The 17,812-nt window shown below is 35.7% G+C and overlaps 1 protein-coding gene across 9 annotated transcripts in view; it reads right to left on the bottom strand.

Moving 5' to 3' along the window:
• Window positions 1-17,812, bottom strand: part of CCDC73 (coiled-coil domain containing 73) — a 65,264-nt gene that overhangs the window by 30,322 nt on the left and 17,130 nt on the right. For 7 of the 9 annotated variants that reach the window (XM_027735771.2, XM_027735767.2, XM_027735777.2 and 4 more), the window contains 6 exons: window positions 14,548-14,619; window positions 11,159-11,230; window positions 10,362-10,397; window positions 8,567-8,641; window positions 6,759-6,797; window positions 457-592 (listed from right to left, as the gene is read on the bottom strand). In XM_027735771.2, coding sequence (XP_027591572.2) covers window positions 457-592; window positions 6,759-6,797; window positions 8,567-8,641; window positions 10,362-10,397; window positions 11,159-11,230; window positions 14,548-14,619 — 430 coding nt within the window. Of the gene's footprint in view, window positions 1-456; window positions 593-6,758; window positions 8,659-10,361; window positions 10,398-11,158; window positions 11,231-14,547; window positions 14,620-17,812 lie in introns of those variants that run through there. The other 2 variants (XM_039390474.1, XM_039390475.1) reach the window with 2 other exon arrangements.

Below are 17,812 nucleotides of genomic sequence, written 5' to 3'. Positions count from 1 at the left end.
AATAATTTTTATTATTTCATTAATGGTCTTCATCCATTTTCCAACATTAAATCTACATTTAAAAAGCATTCATTTTCCCCTATTTGCTAATTCCTTTACTTTCACCCCCTCATTTTCACTGGTACAACTGCTTTAAGCTGATTATGCTGAATGGCAACAGGGAGTTGGTTCAAATTAAGCTGCTTTTTTTGAGTGTTTTTTGATTGGGTTTATTCTGGTTTGGTTTTTTTTTTTTTTTGGAAAGGGATGGATCTACTGCTGGATTGTTCTGATCACAAATCAGTTCCTCAGTATAATTTCCTGTGTGGTCCCACACACAACTGTAGTGGTGCATCAGCAAAGAGCAGCACTCGGCCCAGGGCAGCTGCTATTTTTTTGAGTTGTCAGGTGTCTCCAACTCAGTGCTGTCAAAACACAGAAAAATCAAATTCAGGAGGACATTTAAGACATACATACCACTGTGCTCTAGTTTTCCATGGACCCCCTTTATGATTCCAAACTGAGATGCAATAGTAGCGTAACACCTCTCGACTTCGTTCAGCTTCTTATGATGCTCCTCTTTCGCTGTCAAGTGCATCTGTAATTTCTGATCCTGTCAGGGACATAAATGAAGCACACATTTACTGACAGTAAGTAGCTCTCCAAATGCTTTTGAGTGGAACAGCACAAATGCAAAATCATTCCCGGAATATCTCAGTTGTTTATTTCATACCTAGTTATCAGTTCCCATTTTCAGATAGCAGGAAGACCTTCACCTGTGTGTTAGATTACCAAAAATGCACTTTTACATATTTTCATATGTCATCCCTTATATTTAGAAGAACCTTCATGTAAATGCCTGCAGAACTGTACAAACTGCTTTCAAATCCTGATCTCAAGTTTTCCCCACAACCCACTGTCTCAGCAACTTCACAGAGGAGCCCAGGGCACAAACTAGTAAGTGGCTGGAGACAGGTAAGAAAACAAGCTCCTTGAACTTTGGCATCAGTGCCAGTGTACTCATCGTGAAAATAAGGCCTATGGGCATTTACTGTCTCCTCTTACACAACAGAAGCAAGCCATTCTTCAAAGCCACATTTGCAAAGCCGTTAGTAAAAGCACTGTCTTCCTTTTATGCTCTGAAATGCTTTCCAGCATAACATGCTTTTAATCAACAATGACAACTTTTTAGGCTATACTGCAATAAACACTCAAACAGGTTTTTTACCAACAACAGTACTGTTCAAAGTATAGGGTGCTTTGTAATATGGTGCTTGTAAATATGGTAATCAAGGGCTTTGAGCACCTGACACATGAGGAAAGGCTGAGGGAGGGATCTGGTGAATGTGTATGGAGGGGAGGGGGGTAGGTGGGGGTGTGTGTGTGTGTGCAAGGAATGAAGAAATCACAGCCACACTCCTTTCAGTGGTGCTCATTGACACAAAGTGAAAGACAGGAAATTGCACTTAAACTTGAGGGAAAAACATGTATTGTAAGGGTGGTCAAACACTGGAGCAGGTTGCAGAGGCAGCCTCTGCCTGTGGACATATTGACACCCAACTGGACGAGGCTCTGTGCCACCAGCTCCGGCTGACCCTGCTGTGAGCCACCTCCAGAGACACCTGAGAGCCTCACCCATTCCAGTTCTGGGACTGCCAAAAATGACACAGCCCAAGAACAATCAGGAGACAGTTTGTGTACTTGACACACCTAAATAAAAGAATTTCAACACTTTTGCTAAAAATCAGAAGTGCATCAAGCAATTCTATAGTAGTGATGACTTTGATTTAGACTAGTGAAACTAATGCAGATTAATAGCCTATGCTTCCTAGGAAAATATAAGTAACATTTTAATGAGTAATTATTAATTCCTCAGTGTCAATTAGCAGTTCTAGTATCTTGAAATATGATTAATTTGCTTCTACTTTAAGATTATGTATCTGTAGGGAAGTTTCTAACTACTTTCATAAATATCTAACACTTTATTTTTACTTCTATTGACATGTTGGCCTAAGTAATATTTTACCACAATGAAATCCACATGGTAATTCATTAAAACGTATTTACTGACTTTTACCAATCTCTCATTTTGTGAGGAGCAATTGAAAATACATATTCACAGCAAACTATTCAGTGACACATGCCACTGATTTTTTTTAAAGCTATTTGTTATCCTTTCTTTCACATGTACCAAATTTTTTGTGTTCCTCTTCGTATTGTTTTGTTGTTAATAGCTGTGTAGGTACTATTTGGTCAGTTTTAAAATTAATTTTTTTCTGAAGAGAATGGGTTAAATTAATTCCTCAGAAAGGATAACCATTTATTTAGATATCTAATCCATTTCTAATCTACATTAAAGCAACACAGCAATTAAAATGACTTGGGCCAAATTCATCCCTGTGTGTAAATTCAGGTTACACAAGGATGCATCTGGCCCAGTCTGGTTGGGTTATGCAAGGCTCCATTTCCACACAGTAACAAATGCAATACATGTCCAAGCATCAGAGGATAATAAAAGCTGAGAGTAATCAAAAGAAATGACCACCATAAGGCCAGCAAAACAGGATATACAATACAAATTTCTCATGTTTTATAAGGTATGAAATTAAACACACTACAGCAAATGGAAAGTCATCATGGAAGCACTGGTAAAGAAACACCACCACTTACAGAATCACTGCAAGGAATGTAGGTTGAGAATGTTCATATACTTTCTCTTTTCCCTAATCAGAAGTTAACTGTTGAAGAACTGTGCTTAACTAATGCCAGGAGGGGGATTTTATAACAGAAAAATTAAAAGGAAAAATTTTCTTTGTTTTTCCTGATAGTCACTCAGGTGTATTTATTCTGAGAGACTGAGGAACAGGAGGCATCGCTGATTTGAGACTTGTGGCAAGATCTGAGGGGGTTTGCACTTTTTTAATATGGATTTTTTCTTAGTGTTATCCCAATTTATTTCTTAAGTCAGCAAGACAGTGTTAATGCTCCCTCCTCCTCTCTCAAAAAGTAGAAATATGCTTTGCTATTTCACAAGGCTCTTTCCAGGGGGGAAAAAAAAAAAGGAACTGGCCTGCTCTCTCTGCAAGAGTTTTATTAAGACCTCACCACTTGCCTAAATACGATTTTTGATGGCAAGCTGCTCTCTAGGCTTAGTGCACTATAAAATAAAAGCCTGAGTATATGATTCCTCTGCTCACAGTGAAAAGGTCATAAAATATTTTCCATAGAAGACAAGCAAGAAACATCAGGAGACACTGCAGGATAGGGAGGGGATGACCCTGGAGCTGGAGTAAGACCCACAGAATCTTGGTTCCTCTTCCTAATGTCTGATACTGCAAGAACAGGAATTATTGCCCTGCCCTCCACTAGTAATAAAGATAAGCTGGGATGGGGAGTGGAATTGATTGTGGCCATATGGTTTGTTGAGGCACAATGATTTCTTGGTGGAACTAGACCAGAGAAATAGCTCAGGGTCAAGTAGGTGACTGGAGGAACACAAAGAGGGAATTGCTCATATCTCAAAGATATTCTGGAAATTGAGTCACTAGTCAGAGGTACTCAGTGAAGCAGAAGGTGGTAATTGGGAGGTGAAAGTGTCAGAGAAACAAAGGAGATGTAGTGGCACGGAGACCTAAGGCAAGATCATGTGAAAATTATGCAAAGGGTTACCAATTGTAAATCTTCGAAATAGGGATTTTTTTCCACAATAGATCCTTTAGTTCCTACCATTTTTCTACTTTAAAATAATTTATCCTATATCACTGCCTTCTCACTGTGTTTTTAAACAACACAGTATGAATACAGGCAAACTCCTAAAAATGCAGGAAGGAAATAAAAATAACATTCCTATCATAAATTATTAAGAACAAACGAACTTTTAAGGTTTCATATACTTAACACATTCATATATTCATATATTTTATACATTTTGCAGTACTTACTTTACAATTCACGTGGCAACTACATCTGTATTAGAAAACTAAATGGTGGCAGGGAAGCTCTCAGGAAATGCCAGTATTGTTGTTAAAATATCCCTGACACACGTTGGCCTATGCCAGGTAGGACTCATGCAAGGAGGTCCTGGGCAGAGTTGAGGGACTGTCTGCTGGGAACAATGTGGGTTATTTAGATCCAGCTTCCCTCTTTTCTGAAGACTAATAGAGTTTATTCGACCTAGACCATTTCATTGCAGTTTCACAAAGTGGTTTCACACACATTTAGTTTACCAGGACAAATACAGTCAGCAAGTGAAACTGGACTAGTTAGCAGCCTTGCACAGAGGCACTCACCCCATCTACTGTACTCACTGTCCCTCATTGACTACACAGAGATCTTGCACTCCAAATTTGCTCTTCTGAATGGCACAGATTTGGTTTCTAAAGCAGTCAACACCAGCCTCAATCTCATTCTTGGGATTTTTTTACATTTTAGCACTACAACATATACATATATATTTAAGATTTAGGTACTGCAGAAGACAAACAACTCCAAATGCTCACTCTCTCAGACACGCCCAGGATCAGCCAACGTGAGTTCATAAGGGAAGACAAGAACAGATGCTACACATAGAGAGTTCTGGCATTCCACAGTGAATCACCTGCCAGGTAACCAAAACCCGACCACAGCCATTTCTGGGCAGTTATGTCCTTATTTCAGCAGCAATTAAAGAATGCAATGCAGAGCTCACACTCAAGTGTACTCTGTCAAGAGAACTGGCTTTGCAGTAACCACCCCGTAGCCTCCTGACTGCATGAGCACTACTGCCCATATGCAGTGAGGTGCAAAGCCACTACACAGCATGCAATAATCAACACTTCTACTGTGGAAACAACAAAATAAAGATGGATGAAAAAGAAATCTTTTATTTCTTTGTCTCTATGCAGTCTTTCAATATGAAACAAAAGCTTCCACTATCTCAAAATTATAGCATGTATTGTAAAATTTATACCAGCACTAAATTTTCACATAAACTTCAGCGGATAGCATGCTAAAATATGGTGTATATGTGAAGTATTAACATTGCATATATTAGACTAGAAGAGCAGAATTAAAGGAACAAAACCAGAATGAAATGCTCCATCAGTAAGGCATGCTCAGTCCCTGGCATGCACAGAAGCTCCTTCACTGCCTGGTAGGGTTTCTAAAGTGCCAGATATAAACTGAACAGCACATCTGCTTACTCTCAAAACACAAGCCAGGGCATGATCCAATCTGTCTTTAACAAAGTTAAAACTGAATTAGAAATGGACCTCAAATAAACGAATGGTTTGGAGTTTCAACCAATTTTACTTTTAGACACCCTGCCCATTTGCAATGACCAAGAGTCTACGTGGGCACCTACTACTCTGACACCTTGAACATATCATCTTTTTCACTGCAACTACTCAAGGAGTAAAGTTGGTAGAATTTGACCTGGTCTAAAACCTGCATAAGGCTGCAGGGAAGAATTCACTTCTATCTACCTTGTGGGTTTTTTCTTTGCATCATTTCATATCAAGGCATCTTCCCATAAATAAGTCCAAACTGTACATGTTACATTGAATGCTACCTGCAAAACAGGATTTCTAGGATCTTGTGCCCCACTCAATAGTGTTTTTAATTACCATACTCTGTATCAAAGGTACAGTACCCCAATGTTTTCAAAATATTCAAATAATCAATTATGGAAAAGTTTCCAAACGTAAGAAAGGAAGATATTCGTTTAAGCAACACATAGGCATTTCCAGCTTATAGAAAAGGTGTTGTCATTTAAACATTCTCACTCACATGGAAGACTGAGCTTGTAAGTTACGAAAGAAAGATAATATGTGAAATGACCTAAATGTAAGTCCAATAATTTCGTAAATTTTTAACACGTTTTTAGATCAGATGCATTTTAAGAACAAATACAAGTTAAAAGTGAAGTAAGACAAACCACATTTTATGTTGCCTTTGATCTTTAACTTGTAGCCTTATCTCCCAGGTCAGAGGGCACATTATTCAATTTCACCATATTTTGTGTAAAACCACTGTAGCGTTGAAGATGACTTTCAGTACAAATGTCATGGTACTTAAAGCTAAACTGGACTCTAGTTTTTTGAGCTTCTTAATTAAAATCACAGTTTGTAATGGTCTGACAATATTATCTTTATCCTTTCCAGTTGAGCAGCAGCAGAATTTTCACAGCATTTATTCAATCAAGCCTAGCAGTGTTTCTGCAGCTCACTCTTTCGCTTCCTAAAACAGACAACAGGGTTCAGAGCAACTATGCTGTCACTCTGTATAAATTTATTCTCTGTGTCAAAGGGAGGGAGCTGGGCTGGTGAAATCTAAACTGTTCAGGGGAACTGATGTCAAGAAGTAATTCTGAGAAAAGGAGTAAAAAAAGAGTGAGAGGAAAACCAGCATTTTTTCTTAAAAACAAAACCAAAAACTTCTTGGAATTACCTATTACTTTTTGAGACGAATATGCTAGATCTTATCAGAAATATAATTATATTATTCAAATCACAGTTTATAAAAAATCTTTAATCTATAAAGAGAACAAATGTACCTATTCTACTTTAATTCAATGAGAAAAAATGCCACATGCTAAACAGTAGCTATCACACTATAAAAACCCAAAAACATTGCATTTGTAAGTTTTTCACATTCGAAGTTGAGGCACTTCCTTGCATTATTTGTAATAATTATCACACATCATTTAAGTATTAAAGTTGGTTAGCACTGATTTATGCTCTAAGCAGACATTCTTTACATAAAAATTCTTCCTTATTTTCTTACTTTTATTAATTTCTTACCATTTCATTTAGTTTCTTTTGTAAAGTGTATTTTGAAATCTGTAAAACAAGAGAGTTATTCAATGAATTGTACTCACATTTTTTCTGACAACAACCTGCATATTTAGGCATTGTTATACCTAACATTCAATTGCACTTGTTGCCAATCCATCCAACACAGTAGTACTAGTTTTGAATTAATGATGACACTATTATTAGATTCATTTTACATAATTTCACTTCAATATTTAAATTACGTAAAACCACTTTACACCGATTTGTTACTAGAGGAGTTTTGAAAAAAATGCATAAAACCTTGTGTTTTCTGACAGGTATAAAAATAAAGTGTAAATGGACTCTTAGAAAGAAGAAAACAGAGATAGTAATTAAAGTATTCCCTCAACTCCTACAGGAATATATGTCTGTTCCCTGTTGGAAAAAAAAAGCCCAAAACCATCTAGTTAGATATTCTGAATGGTAGCCTATAAAGAGATATTGTATCAATCTCACATGCTTTAATAATATTCAGCTGACATTAGAAGCCATTAACACTATTTTAATACACCATTGACAGAGTATTTTGATTTGAACCACACTGAAGAGTAAAAGGAAAAAAAAAAAGTCACTTCAAAGAACCCAGTGTGTGCAAATCTTATACAGAAAACATTATTTCCAGGAAAAACCAAGAGAACCATCATTTTAAGGTAGAATTCTGACTCTCTGGATAGAGAGGAATACAGAATCAAATTTAAAATTCCTTCAAACAGTTTTCCTGGGATCACATGTTCATTGTGACCTCCTGCTTCCTCAAGCCACAGCAGAATTTCCTAGATATGAACTAAAATGTAACACAAATGTTTGATCTGTGAACACTAAACATTTCAGTTAAGCTTCTTTTAAATTTCTGTTTTATCCCACAAGAGAAAGGCCAGTGGAATCTTTTATTCCTCCTTCTGTCCACATATTACGTTCAGCAGACCATGGAGGGATATTCTACATCATCTGTGCTATGCCAAGGTTTGAACAAGGCAACAAAATCCTTACAGACACTGCACAGGCCAACCATGGGAATTAATTTTTGCTCCCAAGATACATTCAGTGCTAACTACATGGTTAAATAAACGATCTGATACCATGTAAATGCATCCCATCACAAGAGAATGTTGATAAGAACCAAAGCAAGTTGCAAAATCATGGTAATAATCCATTATAACTAATTTGTTTTCAATAGAATTAATTATTATCCCACTCAGTTTTGAGCAGAAAAATAATTAGTTCCCGGTAATACCTGAAATCTGACAATGAATTACAACGCTTATAATCAATTTTCAACATATCTGCTTTGGTCTTAAACCATGGATTAAGTGGTAAATACAGACACCTCCCAGTGAAACAAAGGAAAATACCCAAAACCACAGGTAGCACTGCAAGTTGGAGGCCCAGAGCGAAAGCTTATTTCTGTTTAGGAGTCCAAACCCAGAGATTCCAGACAGGTGAGAAGTAAGATGACAAGAACAGAAAGAAACAGGAAGACTGTGGAAGTGAAAAGAAAGCCCACTTCACACACTATCTGAACCTCTGGACCTGCAGTTCTTCTGGAGGAAGAGACATTAGTTGGAAGGGGCTACCTTAGAGTAGTCTTGGCACTGAAGATTAGAACAGAAACTCAGTGTTAGTCAGGTGTCACATGTCTACATGTTCTAGAAAGATTAGATGAGAAGGCCTTAAAGACCCTCTTCAAAACAACTAGCTTCTTACTAGCAATAAACTAAACCCAAAACACTTGCAATACCAAAAAAAAAAGTCATTTAACAAAAATAATAGCTTACCTGTAATGCCTTTAATGTTTCTTTCAGTCCATCAATTTCTTTTTCTTTTGTTTCTACAGCAAGTTGGTATTTTCCCTTTCAACAAAACCCTACTTCAGGATTTGGGTGGGATAAATGCATTGACATTAAGAATTCATCAAAAAGAATGTTACAAAAATGAATTTGGACTCTGCTATGACAGAACAAGTCATTGGTGATAAATTCAGCTAAATAATCTTAAACTGTAGAAATATATTGGTATACAAAGAAAAGTGAAAACACAATAGCATATTTTCACCACTTATGACCATACCCAGCAAGTCTTAAAATTTTCTATTCTTGGAGAGACAAGCCTGACAAAGGCAGAATTAATAAGTTATTTTAATTTAGAAAAAAAGACATTAAATATAAAAAAAAAAAAGTTTCAGGTAAATCCATTTTCTTATCTGCTGTAGCAACTCCCTCAGTTTTTCCAGACCACAAAGACTGAACTGTAAGCTGCTATCAACAGAATTACTAAGTACAGTTTGTATTTTTCTAGATATAAATATAAAAATACATGTGTGTTCATATACACACACACACATATGTATAAAATGAGCACGTGAACAAAGTCAAAGGACTTCAGTAGAATGAAATCAGATAAGAATCTTAGGCAGCAACCAGTGGAGAGCAGAATCAAATATGAGAGAATACACCAGGGAACACAAATGCATCCATTCAACCACCCCTGCATGTTCCAGACATTTCTAACACAGTGCTGGCTGGGCAATCTCCTGAAACCATCCTGATGATTAATAGTACACCTAATCTCAACTGGAGCAAACATTGGTCTTTCAACTCTGCCTTGAAACATGAAAGCTTCATTTATTCTTTCAGTTACTTTGGTATAAAAGTACTGAAAGTACTATTCAATTCAATGGAAGTATTTAGAAGGAAAAATTAATCAGCATACAATTTAATTCTGAAACAGTAGCTGCCACTGAAAACACAAATCAGAGACTAATAAGTGGGTATGTGTGGGCAAACAGAAAGTCTTGGCAAGGAGAAACTTCAAATACAACCAAGAAAATAACCAGAAAATATAAATGCAGCAAACAAAGTTTACTTTGATGCACTTTCCAACCATTTGACCAGTTTGAAAATTTCTATGCAAGTTGCTATGGAATGTGCAGATACTCATCTGCTGCTAACTACTGGGAAATTTGAGTGAAACAATAGAATCCACACACATACATTCATTGATTTCACTCTTTGAAACAGGTTCCTGGTACACTAAATGCAAATCCTTCATTCAGAGGAGGAAACAGGCACTCAACTTGGTATAAAAACTCACGTGGTTAAGAAAAATCACATAAATTCAGGGTAAAGTATATCTTGCTTCAGTTTAGTTCAAGTTTCTTATGAAACTGGTTCAGCTAAATCAAGAAAAGCCCTATTAAAATCTGGTTTCCCTAAACCAGTTAGAAATGTTATTTTTCACTAGTACTTGGAAAGGCCAAAGACAGTTTGCCCAAAACCCAACCCCTAATAAAGTAAATTTTGTATAGCTTCAATACAGAAATATCAAAGAACACTCTTTCCCCCACTGATTTTTAGCATAAACCAATTTTAAAGTGACAATTCATGAGTAAGTTCCATAGGCTACAAACAAACAAAAAAAAAAAAACCAGAAGTAAATTCCTTTTGCAAAGGCCATAGCAGGAAAAATAACTTAATAGCAATTTACTTAGTTTATACTTGTTTGGTAAGTTATATGGCATTATCATTTGTTTATGCACATGATGGATGACAATAACAAATAGTTACAGAGTACCTTCTCTTCTTCCATGGCAAACATCCTTGCCTGTAGCTTGATTATCAGTGGCACGGGGAAAAAAAAAAACAAGAAACAAACAAACAAAGTCAATACAACACATGACATCAATTTTATTCATGCAACTTGACAAGACAATATAGTTATATTACCCTGCATAGTGTAATTACTGATTTTTTTTAAACTACAGTCACAAACAGAGATCTGTGAATCTCAAATTATTTTTTCAAGACAAAAAATTAATTGCTTGCCAATTTCTTTTTTTGTGTGACAGGATTGAGATGCAGCATTGGTGACAAATTCTTCATCACCACGTGCAACAGTTTCAGTTCCTATGACTGTTCTCTGCAAGGTCTTTCAGCATTTAATATTTACTCATCATATATTATGGAGAGTAAAATGCAAGATTGACACATGTTGGCCAGAGTAAGTTCTGTGGCAGATCTTTTACTGTGGCTTATGAATCTACCCTTGCAGAGGTCATGCCATCTTAAAGGGGAAAACAAAAAAAAAACCAAAACAGAATAAGAAAAATATTAAAAGAAGCATTTTCTTCTTTAGGAGTTTTTCAAGAAAAGAAGAAAAATCCCAGGAGGAGTGGCTTATTGGGAAGATCTGTCAAAATACAAGCATTATAATGTGTCCAGAAAAAAGAAAAGAACATGATTTCTCTGAGCTGTATATTCTAACATTTTCTATGCAACAGAAAAATATTTTCACACCAACTGGTAACTTGCTATGTTGCCATCATATTAGAAAAATCTCACAGTCAAACCTAGAAGGTCTTATTTTGCTACCTGTTTTTTAAAAGCTGCCATAGCTTCTTTGTTCTGTTGCTGCAATGTGTCCGTCTGATGCTGCAGAGTCTCCTGCTCATGAGAAATAACAACAGTGTTATTTAAATATTATCTTAGAGCAAAGCATATATGTAATATTTCCAGAAAAAAAACTGATTCCTGGCTAAGAAAGACATGACTGATCAAAAAACCCTGAAGACTAAAAAGAGGCATTTATTAACTGATAGTCATCTCTTTGGTAGCAGTTTCTCTTTTAATTCTTAAGAGGTAACAATTCTCACCTCTGGAATACAGACCTGTTGCTAAGACTTCTGTAAGCAACTCCTTACCCATCCCACCAACCTGCAGATGTAATCCACAACCACTGCCATCTTAACACAGCATCTGGACACTGTTCCAGGTACTTATAATAGAATTTTAATACCCATTTAAAAGTATAATCCCATTTAAAATAACAGTCTGGTATTCTGCTTTTAGTTAAACTTTAGTCACTTATCAAGCTACAAGAAAGAGCTGAGGGAGGGCAGAAAAGACTAAGTGTAAGGCCATAGTATAAAATTTTTATCATCCTCCTGCCTGGCTTTACTCTTACCTATCAAAACAAGAAAATGAGTTAGGATGTACTTTTTTTTGTTATTATTTCATGTCATGATCTTATAGATTAATACTACACTCTGCAAGTTAGAAATCTCAAACATCTTTAAGCATCATGCTTCTGTTCAAGATACTTCACCTTTACCAAGGAAGGTAAATATGGAAGATCAGGTTTTCTAAGTCCTAGACACTAAAATATATTAGGTAAAGGTAGTCAAAAGGCTCTGTCCTTGAATAACTATCTCAAAATATAGATGAGCTTAGGTAAGATGTATTAGTGTGAAATAGGAAACAAATCAGAAATGGCTGCACAAAACCAAATATAAATCGAGACTATTAAAAAGAATGAATGGGAGAAAATAAATTGAACATTTGTTTCACACACAAGAAGTCTAATTTCTTCTTCTGCCTTAATTGAGAAAGTGAGAGCTTTTTAAACATGAAGCCCATTCCAAAATTGCTTTCCTGCAGCAAATTGGTGTTGCTTTCATATTCTACAAGTGAGAGCTGTTGCCCTTTGATACAAGAGTAGAATCCATGGTGGTTTACAGTCATGTACTTACTCATTAACTCATTGTAACATAAGTAGGGAAAGTTTTGATCTGCATCTAACAAACAACACATACTACGTAAATGAATATTCCAAAACATGAAAACAGAAGTCTTGAGAAAGGTTTTCCTCAGGTTGGCCCTTAGACTGTGTTCAGAGATGGGTTCTCCAGTGGGTAACAGGCAAGCCAAGGACAGTAAGAGAGCCAGAAGCAGGGGCAGCAAATTGACTGCTCTCAGTGGACTTTTCCTACTCACCACAGGAATAAAATTTTATATCCACTGTATTGTCAAATTAAGATCACACTACTTTAAATAATAGGAATTCAAGTTGACATTATATAGTAATTTATGGAGATATAGGTTTGGCTTCATAAAACAGTCATCCTTTATACAATTCTGTCACAGATGTAATGAAAAAAAAAAGCATTACTGAAGTCTTCATAACATACCACTTACTTGTACTGTATGTTCAAGTGATGCATTTTACTCTTAAAAAGAGACAGGGGAGCATCTACAAATATTCCTTTCCTAAAAAGCCTCACAGGTAAGACTATCAAAGACAATGATTACATATAACTCTCACAGAAATTCAGTTTTGGAATATATTTTCCACATATGGCATGTATGCGTGGTGCAGGGAGACTGAAGAACAAAGTTATTTTTTAAAAATAAGGTAAAATCAGCTTTGATATAGTGATGTTATAGCAAGTACAGTGAGTATGCTCATTATATGTAAAGCAGTATTTTCTCCAGTTATTCTGTTTTCCCTACTGTAGCACATTTTTCTCAAGAGCAGCAACAGTATTCATAAAATGTAGACAAATACTTGCTTTAAAATTGTAATATTAAACCAGAAACTTAGCTGAAGTCATGTCTTTATTTTAAACAAGTTTGTTAAATTTAAGGTAAAATAAAATGAATGACAGAAATGTTGACTGAAGGGGAAATCTCTGAAGGAAAAAACATAATGGAATCTTTGGTAAGCCAGGGGAAGCTGCCTATGCACTGAACTACTACTGAGGTCAATGTGAGCCTGCATTCAGAAACCATCAGGACACTAATTCAATTTAAATGCCAGACTTAGAATTTTCATCTTACTGGAATCTCCAGGAAAGTTGTATGAACTTGTTCTTTGAAGTTCCAGAACATGTGCTCACATGAAGTTCCCCAAATCTACACCTTGTTGTTTTACATTACCTTTGCCATGTGCCAACGTGCAGGAAAAAAAAAAGAGTTTACCTAATTACCTGTAAGTCCCACCTTTTTATTAATGGTAAATTGCTGTTTAAGGTCTCAGAATGGGTGGAAATCACCTCTTTTCAACCCAGATTATTAAGAACTGCAGTGCTAGGTAAGAAAAGCAAAGAAGGGTTACAAACTGAAAGCACTGCTGCTTTTACAAATATAAAATGTTTCCTGTTTCTCTGTGCACATATATATCTTTCAGGAAAGAAAAGCACATAGTTAGGATTATTAATTTAAGATTGTTAGGATGAACTCCAAGATGAAATAGTCTTCCTTTACTACTACTATGTTAAAAATCCCAAGATCAAGGATAGAGCTGAAATTATTGTTTTTTCTGTGATCATAAAATATACAGAGTGAAGCCTTTTATCCTGTGACCCACTGACAGGGGTCATAAGTTTGATTGTATTAGAGAAGGGAATGGATTTCCTATGAAAGCATAACCTCAGGAGCCCTAACTCCAAGAAGAATGTTAGACTTCTGTTACCGAAAACTTCATTTTGAATGTTTAAAAGCTGACAAACTGCTTTTGAGTATGTCTAACATACAAGTTCTTGTTTAAAAGAATTCTTTTTGGAAAAATTGTCACTTCCAGAACATTGCAAGGGAAGTTGTTTGTTGTATTTGCACTTGCCAAAGTCAAGCATAATACAGAGAAGCTGCTGCACAGCTTCCCCCACACTAATACGTCAACATGCCTCATGTTAAGCTAAATATCTTATTGTTTCAATACTTCCCTCCTTCTGGACTGGAGATTTCCAGTCATGCCAAATATTTTGATAGCTTTTTGTTAAACACAGTTCCAGGCCAGGCACAATCCAAATCAATATAAAAGCTACACATGTTCATGGCTAAACAATAAACTCCTGGTTAGCACATTCTACTACTAGAAATAACAACAGCCCTCAAAAGAGGAATGGTAGCAAATCACAATTTATGTTAATATATTAAAATTAAATCTCTGCAGGTCAAACGCTAAGAGCATGTAGGAAAGTTACCTTCTGCCATTCAAGTTCCTGTTTCTCTACAACAATTTTATTTATTTGATCTTCATAATTAGTCTCTGTTTCCTGGTTAAAAAAAAAAAAAAAGAAACAAATATAAGACAGTACCTGCAAATCAAACACCAACATAAGTCAGGTATTCATATTTCTTCTTCCTTTACAGTCCAGTACACACAATAGCATGTATCTGCACACCACACAGATAAAAAGGAAACAGAAGCTCTCTGGATATGGCAAAATAGCAGATGAGTTCAGCTGGTTTGGTCAGAAAATTTGCAGAATAAATAACATCGATTGAAATGCATAGCAGAAGATTAGGAGCTGGGATTACAGCTCTTAATTAGCAGGAATACTTCCCTCTTCACACATATTATCTTCTGCATCTTACAACAAAACCAGACTCAAAGGGAATAAACCAGACTTGACTTCACCATTGAAAAATGATTCTGATGAAGAGAGTCAAAACAAGGAGATGAAGAGAAATTCAGCAAGCTGCAAAATGCTTTATGGATCCACTGTAGTCAATGATACAGATAATCGTGGTTAATGACTCAGAATCTTTAGGACTTCTTAAATATTCCACTCACAGCATTTGAACCTTTATGCTTTTTAACATCTCCTAGGGACAAGTGAAAAGTTTGTGTCAGCAACTACTTCTGTTATTATGGAAAAAGCTAAATATTCATCATAACCTTTGTGCCGAGAAGCCTCCAGACCTATCAAATAAAAGAAGTTAAACAGAATCATGAATAATAAACACATTTTTGATAAAATGAGCTATCAGAAAATCTGAGAAGACCATAACTGAAGTTTCCTTCACAATCCAGAAGAGGTACTAGCAACAGGAAGGTGTGTTCTCCAGTTTCCCTGTTCTTTCAGAATCACCTTATCAAGATTCAAACTATTACTGTGATAATAAATGAGCCTTATCTGCTGATAATCACAGATGGTAAAAAATTATGAGAATTTCCCTGAAACGTTCTGGTGTTAAAGTCAAATTTTCCCAACAGGAATCAGCTTCCCTTCTGAACCAAATTTTTATGAGCGTGGGCCTTCCTTTACAAACACAATACTCAAAAAAAAAAAAAAAAAAAAAAAAAGGTTCCCCTGTGGAACAGTCACGACTTCTTGCAAGAACAGGCTTTGATACATGTCATAAGCAATTCACCACTGTCCTTTTATTGCATGTAGTCAAAATAATGAATATCCCTTAAAGACCTAGGGAGCTACACTAATGTGTCACTCTGAGCCTCAAAAGGCAGATTTCCTGCCTTTTCTCTGCACACTGATGATCAGCTTGAAAAGGGGACCACATTAAGGTAAGACAGACTTCTCTTTGATGAATTGTTGCACTAATAACATTTGCTGAGGTCTTGTGTTGGACATGCTCCAACAAGGGCCAAACTGACTGTGAGGGTAAAAGAATATTCCCAATACTTGAACGGTGTATTTTGATATATTATGTGCACATTTATGCTCTTTTGAGTTCAACTTCCCCACTAGAGTTTAAAACCTGCAATGTAAATTCATGAATAAATTAGTGCTCTTGAAATGACTCACATGTCAAGAAGTGATTATAATCCTTAGGAAAACAGTGACATCTCAGAAAAAAAAAAACCCACGGATTTTCCTAGTAAAAAATTAAAAGCAGGCCTCAAAAAAATTATTGCCTTAAAACTGGGGTTTAAGTAAAATTCTACTGAATTGCAGAACCATGAACAACTTTTACTTACCATGAGGAAAAAAAAAATCCCCTCTGGACGAAATAATACATTTCCTGACAGACTGAAAGAACAAACTGGGGCTCTTTCTCCTTCCACAGTGAAGCAAACCATACAAATTCTCTGGTTATCAAGTATGCTGCATCTTTAAGAAATGCAATTCTTTCCTAAACTCAGTACAAATGAGGGTTCCAAGTTTTTGATACAAGGATATTTACAACACTTCAACAACTGGTGCAAAACAGTTCTAAAGAAGATTTTGCAACCCCTTCCCGCTTAGTATAATATTTGATTCATGGTCCCACTGTATCATCAATAGAAAATAAAATGGCAAAATACATCCTGAGGTGATTTAAATTAGGTTTTTGACATCTTTTAGAGGGTTTAAGGTCAAAACTGACTTCCTTGATTGACAGTTTACAGGTACATGTGTGGATGGAAACACACTTCTATCCACAGGAGGCTACTCCTGAGCATTTCAAGAGATTCTTGCAGGGTCTGAAAATATACCTCAACACTCACGTGAATTTTTGCATTTTACAAAACACTAAACACAAATACAAAATTAAATATTGGCTTACAGAAAACTAGAGAAAAGTTCTTTAGCTTTTGCTTCTCTGGTAAGTACCAGTAGAATATAGATGGAGAAGAGACCTAAAGATTTCATATGCTTTAAGGCAAAAAAAATTAAAATTAAGAGAACTTGAGAGATTATCAATGCTTCCCAGTTCTGCCCTAACAAATAGTACTTCAGAGTTGCAATGACACTGTCTTCTGATACTAATCTATAAGTACTGAAGGAAAATACATCCCCTTCATTTCCCTGGAGTGTTAAAACCAAACAAGTTTGACTTAGAGCTTCTTAAAAAGGTGTAATCTTAAACCATTTATGTCATTAAGCAACAAATGCTATTAAAATGATATATTATTAGGAAAAGTGTTGCTCAACATTTTAAGAAAATGGCATTAAATTCCATTTTAAGCAAGTCCTTTGCTGGGAGTACTAAACAGGATAAGAACCAAAGTTCTGAGTGAACAACCCTCCTCCAACCTACTCCCAGATTATAAAGGAAAATCTGGAAACTATCAAAAATGTGAATGTATGTAACTACTGTTGAAAAAAATAAACATCATAAATACTTAAACTGAGAATGACAATTACATGATAAAAACGTTCTCATGTGAAATCACCAACAGTTATAAGCCTTATCCATCATTTTTACATCTTTCAAAGGACATTTACAGTTTACCCATTTTGAATGGAAAGCTTTTAAAACTTGTGTGAAGCACTTTTTTTTTTTTAGAAGTTCTCTCAGCTGTTTAATAAGACAAAAACATTTTTGTTATACTTAGGAGAACAATATTGTATATAACTCTGATGAGGTATCAAAACCCCACAAAACCTTAGAAGTGTTCATTTTTTATTAGACGCCTTAGGACTACATGGATTTAAGTGTTTTTATAAAAAAGACTACCATAACAATAAAAGAGGAGTAATTTGATGGTTTATTTACTCGTTATAACCTTTAGAAAGTGTC

Source organism: Pipra filicauda, unplaced genomic scaffold, assembly GCF_003945595.2.
Source record: "Pipra filicauda isolate LSUMZ 115617 unplaced genomic scaffold, ASM394559v2 scaffold82_size2718185_pilon, whole genome shotgun sequence".
Lineage (NCBI taxonomy): Eukaryota > Metazoa > Chordata > Aves > Passeriformes > Pipridae > Pipra > Pipra filicauda.
This window is presented reverse-complemented; position numbering and strand designations above follow the sequence as displayed.